General features: G+C 40.9%; 1 protein-coding gene across 4 annotated transcripts in view; it reads left to right on the top strand.

Annotated features, from left to right (window-relative positions):
• The window catches only part of FHOD3 (formin homology 2 domain containing 3), a 466,256-nt gene that overhangs the window by 268,917 nt on the left and 178,738 nt on the right, over positions 1-18,601 (top strand). For all 4 annotated transcript variants that reach the window (XM_014781352.2, XM_087439151.1, XM_087439152.1 and 1 more), the window contains exon 6: positions 5,932-6,026. In XM_014781352.2, coding sequence (XP_014636838.1) covers positions 5,932-6,026 — 95 coding nt within the window. The remainder of the gene's footprint in view (positions 1-5,931; positions 6,027-18,601) is intronic.

Here is an 18,601-nt window from a genome sequence, read left to right on the forward strand (position 1 = left end):
AGGGGCTATCATGACAGACTCCAGACGTTAAATAAGTAATAAGAGAATACTGTGAACAACTCTTAGTGCATAAAAGTGATGCTTTGGATGAAATGGACCAATTCCTTTAAAACCACAAACTACCAAAATTCACCCAAGATAACCTGACTGCCCTATTACTGTAAGTATTGTTAACTATGACTATTAAAGAAATTTAATTTGCAGTTAACAACCTTCTGAAAAAGGAATTTCCAGGCCGAGATGGTTTCCGGGCGAATTCTACCAAACATTTAAAGACAAAATAAAACCAATTTTGCATAATCTCTTCCAGAAAATAGAAGAGGAGGGAATGCTTCTCAACTCATTTTATAAGGCCAGCGTTACCATGATATGAAACAAGACAAAGACAGGATACTATGGACCAATTATCTCTCATGAACAAAGATGCAGAAATCCTCAGCAAAATATTAGCAAATCGAATCCAGCAATATGTAAAAAGAATAATGTACCATGGCCAAGAGGGAATGCGGGGCTGGTTCAGTATTTGCAATTCACTCTGTGGAACCCACCACATTAACAGTCTGAAGAAAAACCACCGGATAATATCAGTTGATGTAGAAAAAGCATTTGACAAAACTCAGCATCCATTTATGATTAAAAAAAAAAAAACTCTTAGCAAACTAGAAATTGGGGGAAACTTCTTCACCTTGATAAAGGACACTGTATAAAGTCCTATAGCTAATACCTTAATTAATGGTGAAAGACTAAATGCCTTCCCCTAATATTGAGAACAGGTAAGGTTGTCCACTCTTACCACTCCTATTGAACATTTATACTTAACCAGTGCAATAAGGCAGAGGGGAAAAAGGATGGAGGACATAGATTGCGAAGGAAGAAATAAGATTGTTCTTGGTCACCGATAGCATTATTGTCTATGTAGAAAAGCTCAGGGAATCCACAGAAACAAAACCTACAAAAATCCTAGAATTTATAAGTTTAACAAAGTTACAGGATACAAAGTCACCATAAAAATTATTTTTATTTCTGTATACTGGTAATAAACAGTTGGGAATAGAAAAGTTTTTAAAATATTTCCAATAGCTCCAAAAAATGTGAAATACTTATAAATTTAGCAAAAAAGCGTATACGGGATATTTAGTTAAAAACTACAAAACACTGATGAAAGCCATCAGAAAGATCTAAATTAATAGACATAATAGATTCATGGATTAGAAGATTCTACGTAGTAGAGATGTCGTCTCCCAAAATTTGTCTATAGATTTAGTGCATTTCCCATAATACTTCCAGAAAGATTTTTTGTAGATTTAGACAAGCTGCTTCGAAAATTGAGATGGCCAGAGGACAAGAATAGCCAAAACAGTTTTGAAAAAGAAGAATGAAATTGTGGGAATCATATTACCTGATTTTAAGACTTACTATAAAGCTATGGTAATCAAGATAGTGTGGTATTGGCGGAAAGATCAATGGACCAGAATAGAGAATCCAGAAATAGACCCACACAAACACAGCCACTTCATTTTTGGCAAATTTGCGGAAACAATTAAATAAAGACAGGCTAGTGTCTTTCACAAATGGTGTTAGATCAATCGGACATCTTACATGAAGAAAAACCTCAATCTAAACCTCATACTTGATACAAAAAGTATCTCAAAATGCATCATATATCTCAATATAAAAAGTAAAACTAGAAAAGTTTTAGAAGAAAACATAGGAGAAATTCTTTGTGACTTTGGGTCGGGCAAGGAGTTCTTCCCTCATATCTCCTGACCAAAGCCCAGTGAGGTTAGCCGAGAAGTCTCCCTCCCCCTCTTCGCGTCTTTCAGATTTGTTCGCCCGTGTGCTCCTGTTCAGTAGATAATTGACACTTGACTGCAGGAGGTAGTTCTTATGAGTAACATTTATTGAACAATTACTGTGAGTCGGGCGCTGTTCTAACTCAATCCGTAAAACACCCCAGCAAAATAGGTACTACAGTCTTACTATCTCATTTTTGAGGTGAGGAAACTGAAGCACAGAAACGCTAATAAATATGCCTAGAGTGAATTCCGTGAGTGGCAGAACAACAAATGCCCTGGGCAGTCTCTTTTTAGACCTTGCTATTACCCATCACTCTGTTCTGACATTCTCATCCTCCTCGAAAAAGCAAATCACTAATTTGCATGGCTCTGGTGACCCAAGCCATCTACTTTTTTTTTTTTTTCTCTCTCTGCGTGAGCTTTATTCACAGGCCTGCGTTTAGCTTGGCGGTGTTTTGCTGTTGAATCAGTGCTGTATTAACCTATTTGAATCTATTTAGCGCCATCTGGTGTCTGCACTGGGTTTTACAGGAAAGAGTGCTTTAGCATTAGCGCTAAGGTGCAAGAGGTGTAGTGGTACAGCTTTTGAGTACGAAAATATTAGGACAAATAAGTGTGGTCAGAAACTTAAATTCCATTAGACATGAACTTCCTGGTGACTTACTTCCTACAATGTGATTCCTTAATAGAATCTTGGAGGGAAACAGATCATGGAGAGAAAACTTTCAGAAATTCAAGTTGGCTTTTAAATCTTCTTTTGCCTTCCCCTTTTGTAGCAGTGCCCTGGCTTCCTGGGCTTTTGTGTTACCAGAAGCCCTGAACAGTTAGGGTGGAGACCGTCATTCCTGGCTTTTCAGCCATGGGCGGAGGATCCCCTCCAAGGAATGTACCTTCCAGAGGTTAAAGAGTCTAGATTGTCTCTCCCCCGTACCGTGAACCTGATTTAGAAGATACTAAAATATGCCTCTGGGTTTGCTTCTTCAACAGTGGAATGCGGAATGGGAAAAGGACTGTGGTACAAACTCCCCTGTCCTGGAGACTTCACAGTTTGTTTTGAGAGAGGGAGGAGGAAAGAAACAGGAAAAAGGAAAATGGAGTAAAATGTGCTGATTTCTCAGAGCTCTTCCTTGAAGTCGGGGCTGTATCTTTCTGAAGGAGGGAGGTGTGCACCGAGAGGGATATGCTAGTGAAAAATTCTAAAAACCAAGAAAAGCACCTGACACTTTACATCATACAATCTTATTTCATTCTTTTTTACATATTTGTTTACTTTTCTATTACAGAAGTAATAGATGCTCATAGTGAAAAGCTGGGGAAATAGAAAAAACAGGGAACAAAGTACATCCAAGGAACACACACCCACCATAATGCTTAATATTTCAGGGATTTTCCTTTCCTTCTATGCATGAATATTTGAGTGTTTTATTGAATTATGTGAGGTTTATAATTTTCTACTTCTTGATTATTTTATCAGAAACATAGGTTAAGACATAGCTTTGGTTAATTGCTGTGCATGCTGAGTTCTAGGACAATGATATAATATTTTAATATCATACATGACACTTCAGTGAATATCTTTGCTTCACCATTTTTTTTTTTTTTTTTTAACTTTGAGTTATTTCCGTAGGATAGTCAAAGCACAATGACTGGGGAAAAACTAAGAGAGGACTTTCAGGCTCTGAGTACAGACATGATGGAGCTATGGCTCCACACTGGCTGGAGGTGGGCCTGTCACTTGGTAGTGATGGGTTTGGGGCACATTCCATCACTTTTCAGAACCTCAGTTATTTCCTCTGTCAGATGGAAGTAATAATACCCACTGCACAGGGCTGTTGTATTCATAACACATATAAAGTCCCTTCTCAGAGCTTGGCACACAGGCATTAAAGAAATGGTAACTATTTAAAGAACAATAACAGTACGAAATAGCCTTATTGCAGGATCTGTACCAATTTGCCCTGCCACCAGTAATGTATGAAGTTACTTGTTTAACCCCTCCTAGCATTTGATACCTGATCATTTCTTTTTAAAATTCCTTTGACAATTTAAGTGAAAATGCTACCTCATTATTGTTTTAATTTGCAGTTTTTATTATAGTGAGAATGAACAACTTTGTGTTACCATAAACCAACTTGTTGTCTCTTTCACGATATGCTTTTGACTTTTTTCTATTGGCATTTACTATTTTCTTATCAATTTGTATAAATTATTTATACAATAAATCATTTAATCCTTTATCATATGTCCATTTATCTAGTATTATATTCATTTTTTTTTTTTTGGTGAGGAAGATCAGCCCTGAGCTAACATCCATGCCAATCCTCCTCTTTTTTTTTTTTTCCTGAGGAAGACTGGCCCTGGGCTAACATCTGTGCCTATCTTCCTCCACTTTATATGGCACTCCACCACAGCATGACCTGACAAGCGGTGCATCGGTGCGCGCCCGGGATCCGAACCCGGGCTGCCAGCAGTGGAGCGCACGCACTTAGCCGCTACACCACGGGGCCGGCCCCTAGTACTATATTCTTATATCAAATTTCGATTGTTTTCTTAAGATGAGAAAACTTAATCTTAAGATGAGAACGTGGTTGTAACTGTGATGTCTTCATTATAAATTCTGTAGATGGATTTTTTATTTGGTCTATAATATTACTTGCAAATAATGATAATATTATGCGTTCATTTCTAAATATCCTACTTGTCATTATTTTTCATATCTTATTAAATTTGCCTGAAATTCTCTAGCAGTGTTATGGAATTACTGGGCATCACTTTTTAATTATTCCTGATTTTCATAGCACTATCTCCAGTGTTTCCCCATTAAGTAGAACATGAATCTGTTATTTCCAAAAATATACTGTTTATTGTTCAGTTAAATTTTTAAAATTTTCAGTTTTTACGTATTTAGGAGCATAATTTCTCTCAGAATGATCATGTGCTTTTGTCATTGGATCTTTTGCTGGATACGTTAATAATGGGTTTTCTAACATCCCACATATATTTGTGTGCTTGGAATTAGTGTATACTCACTATTTTGTGTTTTGCTCTTTTCAATCAACACCATTTTATGTAGACTGTTACTACAACCTGCATATAAGCTTTTGTGTATAATGCATGAAAGAAAGAATATAAGAAAATATATTTCTTATATACAATGTATTAAGAATGATTATCTTAAATTATGGGATTATGAATTATTTTCACTTCACTCTTCTGTATTTTCCAGCTTTCTACAATGAGATGTCCTACTGTTACCAGGGGGAAAAAGTACTGCCTACAAATGTCTGCCATGCCAATTAATTATGGGTGAAATAAGGTTTAGGAGGTCAGACGTGACTTTAGGAAGCCTACTTATTTAGAGTATGTAACTTCTGTTCATTATCTAGAGTCCAAATTATTCTGATACTGTAAGGGAGCTGAAAAAATATAGTTACCTTGTTTTTAAAAAAAGGTAATGACAAAAAATACAATGACAATGTATTTTCTTTTTGATGAACAGTGACAATATGTGGTGACTGTATCGTCTCTAAGAATTTATGACTTGATGTCTGACAAATAATTGTTTTCATGTTTTCTGACTTTTTTTAACCTGAAAATCTTCGAAAGGAATTACAAATAATATTTAAATACCTATTTATCCCTTACCTAAAGAATTAAAATTGTATTAGCTCAGAGCAGTTCCACAGAATCTGAGACCTGCCTGACCACTGGCTGAGGCACTAGGCAGGTTGCTTTTGGAAGCTTCATCTGTCCTCTTGGCCCCAGCAGGAGGCCACAGCCCAGACAGAGTCTCATGGATGTCTTGGCCGCGTCTGGGACTACACACGGATATAGAACCGTAAAAACATGCATTTATACATCAAGGCACACAGAAACAGCAGTCATTGGATTTGGTGCCTTAATTGCATCTTCCAGACTCCAGGAATAGCCCTTGTTTCTTCTGCTGTGGTCAACACTCTCGCTCTGAAATGAGATTTCGCTAATTTCAGAGTTTAGGAGTTCTCTTCAGATTTGGTTCTTAACACACTATGTACTTAAGGTATGGAAATCTTAATCGACGTTATGATCATTGAAGATTATATTTACATATAAAACTATAATGTCTCTTTGCTTCTTTTTCTCTTCTTTTCTGTAGCTTTGGGCCAAATTATGTTGTATGTGGATGGAATGAATGGAGTAATAAACCACAATGAAACCATTCAGTGGCTGTACACTCTCATTGGGTCAAAGGTAAGAGGTCACAGTTGGACATTTTCTTCAGTTTGTGTATCATACACCTTTCTTTTTGTTACCATCTCTCTGAGATGGTTTTGTAGAAAGAAATCTTGTTTGTTCCAGCCCTGTCACAGCACAAATGAGGACTATTATTTTATAGATTTTAAAAAATACTCAGATTGCCAAGAGCTTATGAATTTTTCACGCATTTTTATTTTTTCTTTTAAGCTTTAATCAAATGCTTTCAGCACCTCTTGTTTTTAATGTTTAATTAAAACATCATATCATAGATATGGTATCAATCTTACCTGCTGTGTTTCATGTTTGTATATGATTGGTTACTTAAGTACATATTTATATATTGTACATATGCATATTCCTATATATAGATGAAAGAATTCGAGAGTGCCTTTCAAGTCTATCATCAATTATAAAGGGAACCAATATTTGTTAAAGATTTACCAGGCAACGTAGTGGGTGCTTTACAAGCATTAACTCCTTTAATGCCCATGAGACCACTGTAAGAGCGATAATATTATCCCCGGTTTGTTGTTGAGGAACTAGTGCTTGGTTAGGAGCATCTGTCTAAATTCCCCCATGGACTTTGGCACATGTCCGCCCAGCCATGCCTTGGTTGTGAGGTCCCCGCACTCTGGAAGTGCTGCCCCAAGGAAGCAGATCCACCCCATCACTTGAGGTGTGCCAGAAGCTGGGCGAGGCCCTGGGTGGTTCTTTCTGGATTCTCAGGTGGGGCCATGAGGGACCTGGCAGGAGGGGCGATTTGGAAGAAGGAGCAAGAAGGGATCCTGTCCTGAGCAGTGCACATGAACCCGGGTTGGCATGTGCTCAGCTGTTGGGGTGAAGGTGGGGCGGGGCCTCATGGAGGAGATCAGAGTGACTGTAGTGGGCCACAGGGTCAGGCAGAGGACAGTCTAGAGGACCTGGGTGGCAATTTGAACCTGACTTAAGCGGGTCGCAGCTTTCCAGGGTCTCTGCAGGAAGAGCAGGCGGTCAGCCCAGACTGCTGCTGACCCCTATATTCACTGCTACGCCCGCTTTGGCGAGCCTCCCAAGGCTGGCGTGCACGAGCATCACGCTCCTGGAGGTGAGTCACATCCCTTGGCCTTGCCTCTTGCATAACCTGCTTCCCAGGGCCTCTACTGTACTTCAGGAGCACTCGGCCCTGATTTGACTTTGTGACGAGAACAGATCTAGTTTGAGGCTGTATCCTCCTTTCAGACTTCCAGAGCCCTGGTGATTGTGCCTTGTGTGGGTGGGAGGGCCTTTTCTCTGTGGACGGCACTGGTGTGCAATAGCCTTTGGGCCCCAGGTCCTTGGTTGACCCTTACGTCGTCCTCTCAATTTTCCTTGTCTCGGTATTATTGATGATGGGATTTTTTCCCCATTTCATAATAGAAACAGCCATGGTGTCTCTCGGAAGACTGAAAATCTTTCCTTCTTTTTTTTTTTTTTAATTTGGCTTCATTTTTTATGGAAAATGGAAATGGCTATTTTCACACTGCTGTAGGTGACCTTTGAAGCTAAGTGAAATGCTGGGCCTACTACGTTGACTTAGCCAGGCTGAGGGAAGCTTTATATCTCATATCCTGTTTCAGTGTTTTCTGTTTTTTCCTTCTTTCTATCAGAGGCCCTCCCCAACTTACGTTCATTTGGAAGCTGTTCCCTCCCAAGGCTCTCTGGATGGTCTTAAGGACCCCAAAAACTAGGGAGATGGGAGGAGATTTTGCTATAAAAACTGACTTTTGGTACATGTCACAGCTGAATAAAGGAATCTTTATACCTTTATTATGGTCATGATAAAACACCTACAACCAGCCCTATTTCTAAAGGGAAATAAAACCTTACAGTCTTAGCTCATCATCAGAAAGGGAATGGGGGGAGGGCAAGATCCGGTGGTGGGGTGGGAGAGGGAAAAGAAGATACTGAGAGAAAAGGCACAAAGAAGGGAAGAGGGGAGATGGCACAAAGTGAGAGGAGAGACCGTGGGAGAGGAAAAGAAAGAGAGAAGATGAGAAAAGGGAAACAGGCCTCACAGAAATGCATCTCTCTGCTCAGTAGGCAGGAGGAAGGCTCAGAGCCTTTGGTGTTGCAACAGCATCCTGTCGGTTTTGCTTTGGAATCTTTCTGTAAGGGAAACAAACAACCAAAAAGGAACAGACAGGAAAATCCTTATTGCATTTCTAAATATCATGGAGAAAGCATGAAATTCAAAGTCATCAAGAACGAATTCGTAGAGACTATGCGTCCCCAGCCTCCTTTCCCTGTGCAGCAACGCAGTGCTCAGGACCCTGGGCATCTCTCCTGGAGCCTCTGTCTGTGCTGGGGCGTTTGCCTCCTCCCCAGCCACTTGGGGCATCAGCACTGGATCAGGGCTGGCTTCTTTCTCCATCTTTCATTTTCCCAAAGAAAGAACCATAATAGTCTCTGGCTCCTGTGTTCAACACTGGGCTGGTCACCATGAGGACAAGAAAATAGAACCAAGGGCCAACCTAAGCTTTGGAGCTTACAGGGTTATTAGAAAGGACACCATGGGTAATGCCCGCAGCCCATGTCCACTCATTGTACTGTCAGAGAAAGGTCTCCGAGGGCCCTGCAAGGTGTGCTTGGTTCCAGGCTACTGGCTGGAACTTAACAACAGCAGCAGCCACCAAGTTTACTTTCAGTGTAATTCTAATGAGATCACTTCTTATTTACGAGACCAATACAGTGTCCCCTAATACACCCCCCTCACCGCATGTCTGGATCATAAGAAATCTGCGAGAAGAATGATGGACGCACTAACCTAAAACCCTTAGGTTTTGAGAAGGAAGCATCTGTCCCTTCTTTAAACATCCAGATGGGACAATACAGATATGAGAGTTTTCGTGGTTCAAATTAAGAAATCAGGAAAGTCAGGAGTCCTGAGCGTTTTTTTCCACTAAGAATCAGATTTCTCTGAACTAAAAAGTTTACCTTGAAATCCTGTTGTTTTTTCCTTAAATAGGCACAGAGTTGATAAACGAAATCCTGGGTTAGAGAAACCTTGTTGTTCTGTTTTCATAATTCTTCCTTTTCCTTCTATGAAAGGCAATAAGACACGATTTTGCAGCCTGCCAGAGTGTCATTATGCAATGCATATTTGCAGATATTTGAGACTCATAGCCAGAGGAGAAAATGATGCATTTGCAGCCAAATAATTCCTTTTTAGAAGAAAGAAAAAAGTGTTTTCAATAAAGTGTTTCATTCTATTTACAAAATCCCATCTTTAAACTCCCCAGTCAGAGGTAAGAAGCAGATGTCCATCCCATAACTTCTCACACGGTATGGACTTTTTTCTCTTCATACATCTGGAAGTGTAATTAATTGAGGTAAGGTGATTCAGCTTGTACAGCATGGCCTTCCGTCACCCTAATCAGAAAGCCTATCTCGGTATCTGTATGGATCCCCTTCTGGCCCATGGGGAGGCCCCAGGGGCCGTGTGACTAGCGACGCCCCTTCTCCTTGGGGTTCTCCAGGGACACCTCCTGACTCAGTCATGGAATCTGCCCTCTCTGCAGTGCTGTCCACCTTGGCTCACCTGCTGTCTCGTTTTGACGGATATTTTTCTGTCAGCCCCATGGAATCTAATTCTTCCAGCTGTGCTCCAGGTTGCCGATCACAGATCTCCAGACTGCTTTTGTATTGTGTGGGGATGGTCATGCCTCCCTACTCCCATCCAGCCCCAGCTACTAAACCTGAGCAGAGGGGAGCCCTGGCCACAGCCCCCTTTTCACACACACACACACACACACTCACTCACTCATACACATTAGGGAGCCTGTGCTCCCCCTTCTCTCTCTCTCTCTCTCTCTCTCTCTCTCTCTCTCTCTCTCTCACACACACACACACACACACACACACACACACACACACACACACACACTGGGGCCGCTGCTGAAAGTTTCTAGGGCAGTAAGATGATAAGTAACTTATGGTGTGTAGACTAGAGTGGTGGGGGGAGGGAATTGGCAGGGATGGGAAGCTAGGGGGCTACCACAGTATCAAACCTGTGAGGTGATGAGGCCTGGCCAAGAGTTGCAGCGAAAATAGAGAATAATGGAAATATGGAGACATTTTGAGAGATAGCTTCCTAGGATTGTGTTTCTGGACATAGTAAAATAAAAGCAGGAATCAGAGATAGCATCACAGTTTTGAATCTGGGCAGCTAGGAATACAGCATTGCCTCTGGCAGGAGTAGGGAAGTTGGAAATTGGGCTTCATTGGCAGGAAAGCTTTGACACACTGGTTTTGAGATGAAGGTAACGTTCCCAAGGAGAGCTAAGCAGGGGCCTCCATGGTGCCAGGTGCTCTGGGAAGTGCTGGTTGGTTGAGGGTGAGAGGAGGTTCAGTGAGCCATTTGGTCTCAGAGTCACTGGCATGTCACTGCTGTGTGATCCATTCAGATGACCCATGTGGGTGATATCTGAAATGATTTTTGAGTTACATGATATAAAATGATAGAATCATAGCCTTGAAGAGACGACAAAGTCTTGTTGGAGATGTTCCTGACATTCACCAGCCACATTCCTGATACTTCTAGAGGGAGAGGGAGCACTGTTTCCCTCCAGCAGCCATTGTTGGACACTGGAATTGGTGGAAAGCCTTCCTTATTGGGACCTGCATCCACCTCTCTGTCATTAACCAGACACTGTGCACTGCTTTGTGGAGCAACACACATTCACTTCCTCTGGAAGCTCTTTGAGTATTTAAAGGCAATTATCATGTCATCCTGTCCAAGCTAAACTCTATGGTTTCCACAGACAGTCCTTGGGGACATAATTTGCAATTCCTCATCATACTGGTTGCTAACTTTTCTTTTCATCCAGTACAAAGAATAGTAGTATGGGAGCCTCTTGGCATATGACGTCATTCTTTCACAAACCCCGCCTCTGATTCGTTAGGCTTTTCGGCAGCAGCTCTGGGTGCTGGCTCAAAGCAAACCGATAATCCACTAAACCTCCCAGGTGTTTTCTTCACACATCCGTCTTTGCCATTTTCTTCCATCCTGCATCTCTGTGATTGACTGTTTTACACCTGAATGCAGGGCTTCGCGTTTTTTCCCATTGATTTCAGGCCAGAGTTCCAGCACCAAGATAATTTTGAATTTTGCTTTGGCCATTCCTCATGTTAACTGTTATTCCTAGTTTTATTGAACATAAATTTAATAAGCAGAGCTTCTGTGTCATTGACGAAAATGTCAGCAGAGACAAGGAATGCGTAAGCCAATGCAGCCTGCGGGTTGACACTGGTCAGTCGGGGCATTTAGGACCATTTTGGCTCAGTTAGTGGGAAGGCATGTAACTCTGTGATCATCCAGCCTTGTTTCTTCATTGAGTTCACAGGGCCTTCTCGAAGTCAAGGTACAATGCTTGTGGGGGTAAGTGCAGAGCTTTGGGGTCAAACACACCTGTGTGATCTTTTGGGTGGATTATTTTTTCGTTTATAAAATGGAGATGATAATCTATAAAATTGGGATAGTAATAATGAAGAATGTGTACAACACTGAGCATTGTACCTACACATAAGTGCCCAGTATTGTGAGCTAACAACTCTTTTCCCACAGGTTCACCAACCTCCTACCTCCTCTTAAAAAAGGAGATGCACTCAGCTTGCCTGGACCTGCTCACCTGGAAACTGCTGGTCCCAGGTGTTTTCCTCTCTCCCAAGTGCTCATGAGACATTCATCCAAAAATCCTCTGGAGCATATTGCCAGGGATCAGTAGTGGGTTTAGTAAAGTGGAGGATATTATTTTTGGATTTCATCTTTAATCCTTTTCTGAAAATTGGGACAGTTAACTGTTTATAAACTTTTGGCAGCTCTTCTATTCTCTCCCTGTTGTCTTAAGGATTACTAATTATATCTTTGCATTGTTTGAAGTGCCTCCATCATAAATTCTCAGAACATCAAATATGCTCAGTTATTCTTAGTAGTATTATGAAAGATTACTTTAATTAACACATTCGAATGTAAAAAATGAAATATAGTTTCCATCTTGATAAGTGTAATTATCTGCTACTGTTCTCACTCTAAAGGAGCATCAAATGTACTATCATTTGAGGTACATAATTTCCCAAGGTTTTTAACCTATGCATCTTTAGATCTTCATGTTAGAACATAGAGATTGTGCCTTCCTTAGAATCATTTTACCTTCGAGAGGATGCTCATTTAGATTTTCTTGCATCTGGCTTCTGTCTAGGAAAGGAAAGCTTTAGGCTTTAGAATGTATCTAGTGACTGAACATAAAAAAAAAAGTTTTTCATGGGTAAAACTTTTATTCACTCTCTTTTCCTCATTATGTTTCATTTTGGGCAATTTCCGGTAACTTATCAAGTTAACTGATTTTTTGCTCAGCTGCATTGAATCTTTCTGATGAACTTAGGAAACATTCTTCCTCTCTTTTACTGTGCTTTTTATTTCTGGCATTTCCATTTGATTCTTTCTTATAGTTTTCCTCTGCTGAAGTTTCTCATCTGTTCATACATGCTGTCTACCTTTTCCACTAGAGTCTTTAACATATTAATCATTATGAATTATGTAGTTCCAACACTGAGTCAAATCTGAGTCTGGTTCTCTGTTGATTGCTTGTTTCTTGACAGCAGGGGTGGGAATTTGGGGGCTTTCTTTTTTGTGCATCTTGTAATTTTTTGGTTGAAAGCTTGGCATCATGTATAGGACAGCATAAAGTGAGCTAAGTAGTATTTATGCCTATGAATGGACAATCCTCCAATGTTAGGCTATTAGAGGGGAGAGGTGGTCAAGTCTTTTCATGCATGGAGCTGGGCTTGGGTTTTGTTGTTGTTATCATATCTTCAGTGCACCATCAATTTCTAAGTTCTTTAAAGCATTATCTTGTGCTAAGGGTGAGGGCTGGTTTGCCAGAGGGTTTTTCTCAATGTTATTTTTCACTCTCAGCTTTAGACCTTTCCTATGTGTCTCAGCCTTAGACAGGGTCTCTCCATGTTCCTGCTCTAGTGGTCACCTGCTCTTGCTTGGTGCTTGCAGCCTGGGGATGACAGAGTGGGATTTCTCTGTCATCTTTGTCCTGCATTGGTCTTAAGCAGGGTCAGTGTCCCTGGGTCTTGGGGTGGGGCTGTCTCAGTGATCCTGTACCTCCCTCAGTAGTAGGAGACCTTTAAAGGTCTGGGCTTAGAATGGTTTTCTGCCCTTACCCCTGCCCTAGCCCCAGGAGCATGGAGTTTTGTTCTTTTCTCTTCTACACCACCTGTGCTGCAGGGGCAATAAGATTTACTGCCCTTCCTTGTGGCTTACGGGTTTTGTCTCATACAGGAGAAGGTTCTAGATGTGGTTTCCTGCCTTTCCAGGTGGTATGGTGGCTGCTCTCCTCCTCCTGTGGAGTTGTTGCTGTGGTACCTGTTTATTTGGCTGTGCATCCCCAGCCCTGCACCATGGAGAGGCTTTCTTAGGTTTCTAGCCCTGGCCCCCATGTTCCTCATGAGTGCCATGCAGGTCATTTGAGAGTGCCTGCGAGTGGATGCCAAATCCCTTTGTGCCTATAGTTCCCAGGGGTTCCATACTCTTATGGCAGCCCATGCTTGGCCTTTAGCAATTTGTTAAAACTATTATCTGAGTTTTTTTCACTACTTGGTATGGCGGCTCTATCTTCCTCCCCAACTCTGCCTCAGATGGACCATTGCTGGTGTCCCATCTTTTCTTGGTGGAAGGAAAGTTGTCCCTCCTTAGATTTCAGGCTACTTGGTTGACCTGAAACCCCAGCTCTCTAATGGGCTCAAGAAAAGCTATGATTTTAATGATTATTTGGCTTTTTCTAACTATTAGGTTTGGAGCAACACTCTTTGCAGCTTTCTAAGCAGAAGCCAGAGGTCCAATTTTGTAGACTTGAAAACACTTAATTATGTTAAATACCGTTAAATCTACTCAGCCAATGAATATTATTGGATTTTTGTGTTTAATCCTTCCAAATTACTTGAATTAATACATATTTTATTAATAGAAATTTGGATTAAAGCTAACTTTCATGATGCAGTTAATGATAACAGACTGAAGAAAAAACATAGCTAAAGTTTATTGGTGTAATATGGAACTTTGATATTAAAAAATAACCTTTTAAAACTTTCACTGAATTTTTCGTGATTATAAGAGTAGTATACTCTCTTTGTATAATACTTTAGAAATACAAAAACCGTAAAAATCACCTGAAATGCTACTACATAAAGATTAACTTTGTACATTTCCTTCTGATTTTTCTTTGAATTTTTCTTACCTAGTTAACTCTAAACATATTATAGGCATTTTCCTATTTTATTTTAATATTTTAAAAACATAATATTTAATGCCTACATACCAGTCATAGAAATGTGCTATAATTCATTTGACTTTTCTCATATTGTTAAATAATCAAATTATTACTGATTCTGTGCTATATTTAAAGAGCTGCTTTGTTTCTAATTTCATGAAAACATATTTAGTGAATGAAGTTGTGTTTGAATTTTTTCCATGTTTATCAGTGTTTCATTAGGTAAAATTTTCAGTATTCCACAAATTCTAATGGCATGTTCAAGTAGTGTTTGTGTTAGAGATATTGTGGGTACAAAGAGCTAGCTTCCCCTTTAGGGCTATTGCCATTCTGCTGGTTATTTGGCTATGAACACCCAGAAAATGAACCCTCACTTACTTGATCTCTTAGATGCTCCTGTATGAGGATAATCTCAGTGGAAGAAACAGAAAAAAAAAAAAGTTTTACTAGTCATTGTTTGAGGAGGATGTCAGGAGAGACTAGAGGTTCAAGCCAGACCTTAAAGGAGCCAGCATGCTGAGGTGACCCCATGGTCCAGGATGGGTCTCCAGCCATATGGCTAGAACAGCAGCTTCTTCAAACCACTCTGAGATGATCAGCTTCAGGGAGCTGATTTGTGGTAGGAACTCTCAAGAAGCTTGTTGATAAACCAGAATGGCAGCTTTCTAATTTACGTAGACAAGATCGCTGTGAACATGAGAAACAGGAGCAGGGGTGAGACTTTGACCCTTCTGCCCTTTTAGGGCATGTGGCCAAGGACTAGCAGCTGTGTTCTGGCAGCTGGACAGAGTAGGAATGGGTGGTTCTAATATGGAAGAACTTTTGGGGCGATGCAAAAATACTGAGTAGGCAGTGTGCTATTCCTCCGGAAGAGATGTTCCCGGAGAGTTGGATGGACAGGAGGACCTGAAGAAGCATAGGCTCCTGGGAGCCAGGCCTGGCATGGCCCTGTAGGCTCAGGTTTGCCTTTGCCAGTGCTGCTAACCCCCATCCCCGCAGCATCTCTCCGCCTGCCAGCACTCACCTGCCAACCCTTCTCCACCCGCTCTAAAGAGATGTGAGCTGGCTGCCAAACTCTTGCGTAACAGTGTATTCACCATTCCTGAGGTTAAGCTGTTGTCTACTGTCATGTTTCCAGGGCTGGTATTTACTTAAGAAAATTCTCTAGGGCCAGCCCTGATGGCTTAGTGGTTAAAGTTTGGTGCGCTCTGCTTCGGTGGCCCAGGTTCAGTTCCTGGGTGCAGAACCATGCTAATGTGGCTACTGTGGTGGCGGCTCACATAGAAGAACTGGAAGGTCTTACAACTGGAATATACAACTATGTTCTGGGGCTTTGGGGTGGGGGGAAGAAGAAGATTGGCAACAGATGTTAGCTCAGGACGAATCTTTCCCAGCAAAAAAAAAAAAAAAAAAAAGAATGTTCTTTAACCTTCATTATTGCTCAAAAAAGAATATTTGTCACATTTCCCCAAGGCTTAAGTCTTTGCACCAGAGGGAAGGATGAGGTTCCCCATAGTATAATAGAAAGAATCAGATTGGCCTGTGTTTTTCTGTGACTTCCTCCAGAAATTAGCTGTGAGACAAGTTACATAGCCTCTTAGAACATGAGTTTTTGCATCTGAAAATGGAGATGTCGTTAACTGGAGAAGTACTCAACCTTATTGATTTCCCTCCTTCATTTTGTAAATACTATCAATGTGTTCCTTAAGACAGTATTTCAGTACAGGGTTTTTGGTATTCCTTAGTTGACAATAACAGAGTGGATTTATGTTACCGTTATCAACTAACTCTTCATAATTAAGTTGAGTATCTTAAGGGAAAGTTAGCAAAGTAGATATTTTCTGGTCTGGTCTTCTTTTAGCTGTTATACCTTAAAGAAACCTCCAGCTAAGCCCCAGAATTTTATCTTAATAAAAAGAAAATGTTCATTTGTAGCATTATTTATTATTTTGGCATTTATTTTAATTATTTTTGAATAGTCTGCTGTATTTTACATTCTGTAAGATTTCCTATTCATTAACTAGTAAAAACTTAAGGGACTTCCTTCCTCACACTTGGCTACTACATTGCTTACAAAGTTGGTTCCCTTTCTGCAAATTCCATCGGGTCATAAGCAGGTTGGCCATCAGGCCCTGAGGCCAGAGCACATGGATTTGGTGCAGGTGACTTCCTGTCCTGGCAGATATGCCAACCCTGGTGTCCACAATCCTCCTGCACCGACACTTGAAAGCCAAGGCCCAGATTTCTGTACTCAGGTCATATATTTGGGCCCATACTTTATTTCTGATTACACTCGCCTCATTTTGCAGACAGAGTCTTGGAAGGGGAGACATTCAGAGTCTGAGGTATCCATTGGACTGTTTGATAACCAGTTACAAAGGCTTTAGGGCCCATTCTGAGCCTCTTGCTTAGAAATTCTGAGCTTAAGGTATATGTCATTGGAATAAAGTGTTTAATTGAGATGTTCTTAAAGATAAGTATTTTAAGTCACTTGAATTTTTTTGTTGTGGTTAAAATACTCAGTGTATTCTTAGTTCTGGTAAGCTTGAAAACGATGCAACAAGGCTTTATAGATCAAGTTATCTTACCAATTTCTAATTCAGTTTTAATAACTAGCATCCACTTCTATAACGTATTTATGCTTTTTTAGTGGAAAACGAAACAAATAGAATGAAACATGTTTTTCTAACCTCCTTTGTAATTTAAATCCTGAGGTTTGGAAATTGTTTTCTTTTTATGGTTGTTGAATTTTTAGAAGAGGAGTAGGAATTTGGAGATTTTTTGAAATTCTTTTATTTCTACTTAATAAGCAGCATATTTGACCTGCTAAGTATAGTTCTTGGGTTTCCCTAAGCACAATAAAACATGAAGGGAGTTCCAGTTTGCTTTTAAGTGCAAAATTATTGAGAAACTGGCTTTTATTCCTTTTCCATACATCTGGTGGTTACATTTTATCTAAAACCTAGACACTGGGTTCTGTACAGGCTAACTCCATACCCTACCTGTGGGTTGACCCAGAAAATTTAAAAAAAAAAACAGCAAAACACTGTGTTGACACCATCCTCCTACCCTCTGTCGCAGCCTCCCTGGCATGGAGGTGACTTGGGAGTCCTGAATTGTTTATGCAGTCTGGAAGCTGAGTCCGCTGATGGAGGCTTGACCTGACAAATGTCACATCCCTGGGTTAAAAGGCATCTCTGTTCCTCTGAAGACTCTTGGCTTCTACTTTATGTGAAGTAGGAACAGAGAGTGCAAACTGGTAGCTGTAGCAGAAAGTAAAGCTCAGACCAGTCGCCTCCAAAATGCGCTGAATACTTATACAAAGCACAAGACCTCAGAGCTGGCTGCGTGTTCCTCTCCTCCGCTCATGAGAAGGGGTTGTCTCGGGTTCCTGTTATATGCTGTGGTATAGCGGCATGTTTTAAAGCATATAAGTATAATTTATTATAATGGACAGCATTAAAATAGAATATTAGTTTTCCCTAGAATGTAATTATATAAAAAGTAGGTAATATGTAGCCCAAAGGCTGAATCTGACCCCCAGTGTGTTTCCTCCAGCCCTAAGGAAGTGGGGTTATTTGTGTGAGCAGGAACCCAAATGCCATCACACAGCTCTTCTGCTCCATGGAAGCCTGGAAGGGCGGCTCGATCAGCTCTGAGCCTGTCTGACGGAGTCTCCTTCCCACTGTAAGAGCTGTCCTCTGGGAAGTGCCCTCTGTCCTCAGCAACCTGACTCTGAGGGCCTCTAGTACAAGTAACGCTCTCAGTTGTGTGGTGTGGAGGTGTTCTGCATCCTCTCTCAGCGGCGGGATGACCATCTCCTTGAAGGCAGGGCTGTGTCTTTGTTACTCCCTCATGGACCCTTGCTGGGTGCTGGGCATCTGGAAGGCACCAAGACATTTAAAGAAGAAGCAGAGCATCCTGGGATTGGAAAGGACCTTGAATGAAGTGAGCCAGTTCACCCCATCCAGGTTCTGAATTCCTTCTGCAATAGTCTTAGCAAGCGGCCACTCAGAACCTCCAGATGTGGGGAATTTGCTCTTTCCATGTCAGCCCATTTGTCTTTGGACCACTGCTTCTGATGCTGATTCTTTTTATCCTGCGCCTCTGTGTAGCTGTTTTGTGACTGCTTGCTTTATCTTCCCAAGCGATTGATGCTCCATAAGAATGAGAATCAATTCTTACTGATTTTCCCTCAATGCTAGACAGATAGGCAGGTATTTGAGCCTATTGGTCATTGCAATGAAACCCCTCATTAGAACATGAAGGAGCGGC

This window comes from Ceratotherium simum, chromosome 14, assembly GCF_057802395.1.
Source record: "Ceratotherium simum simum isolate JZ-2026a chromosome 14, ASM5780239v1, whole genome shotgun sequence".
In the NCBI taxonomy this organism is placed as follows: Eukaryota; Metazoa; Chordata; class Mammalia; order Perissodactyla; family Rhinocerotidae; genus Ceratotherium; species Ceratotherium simum.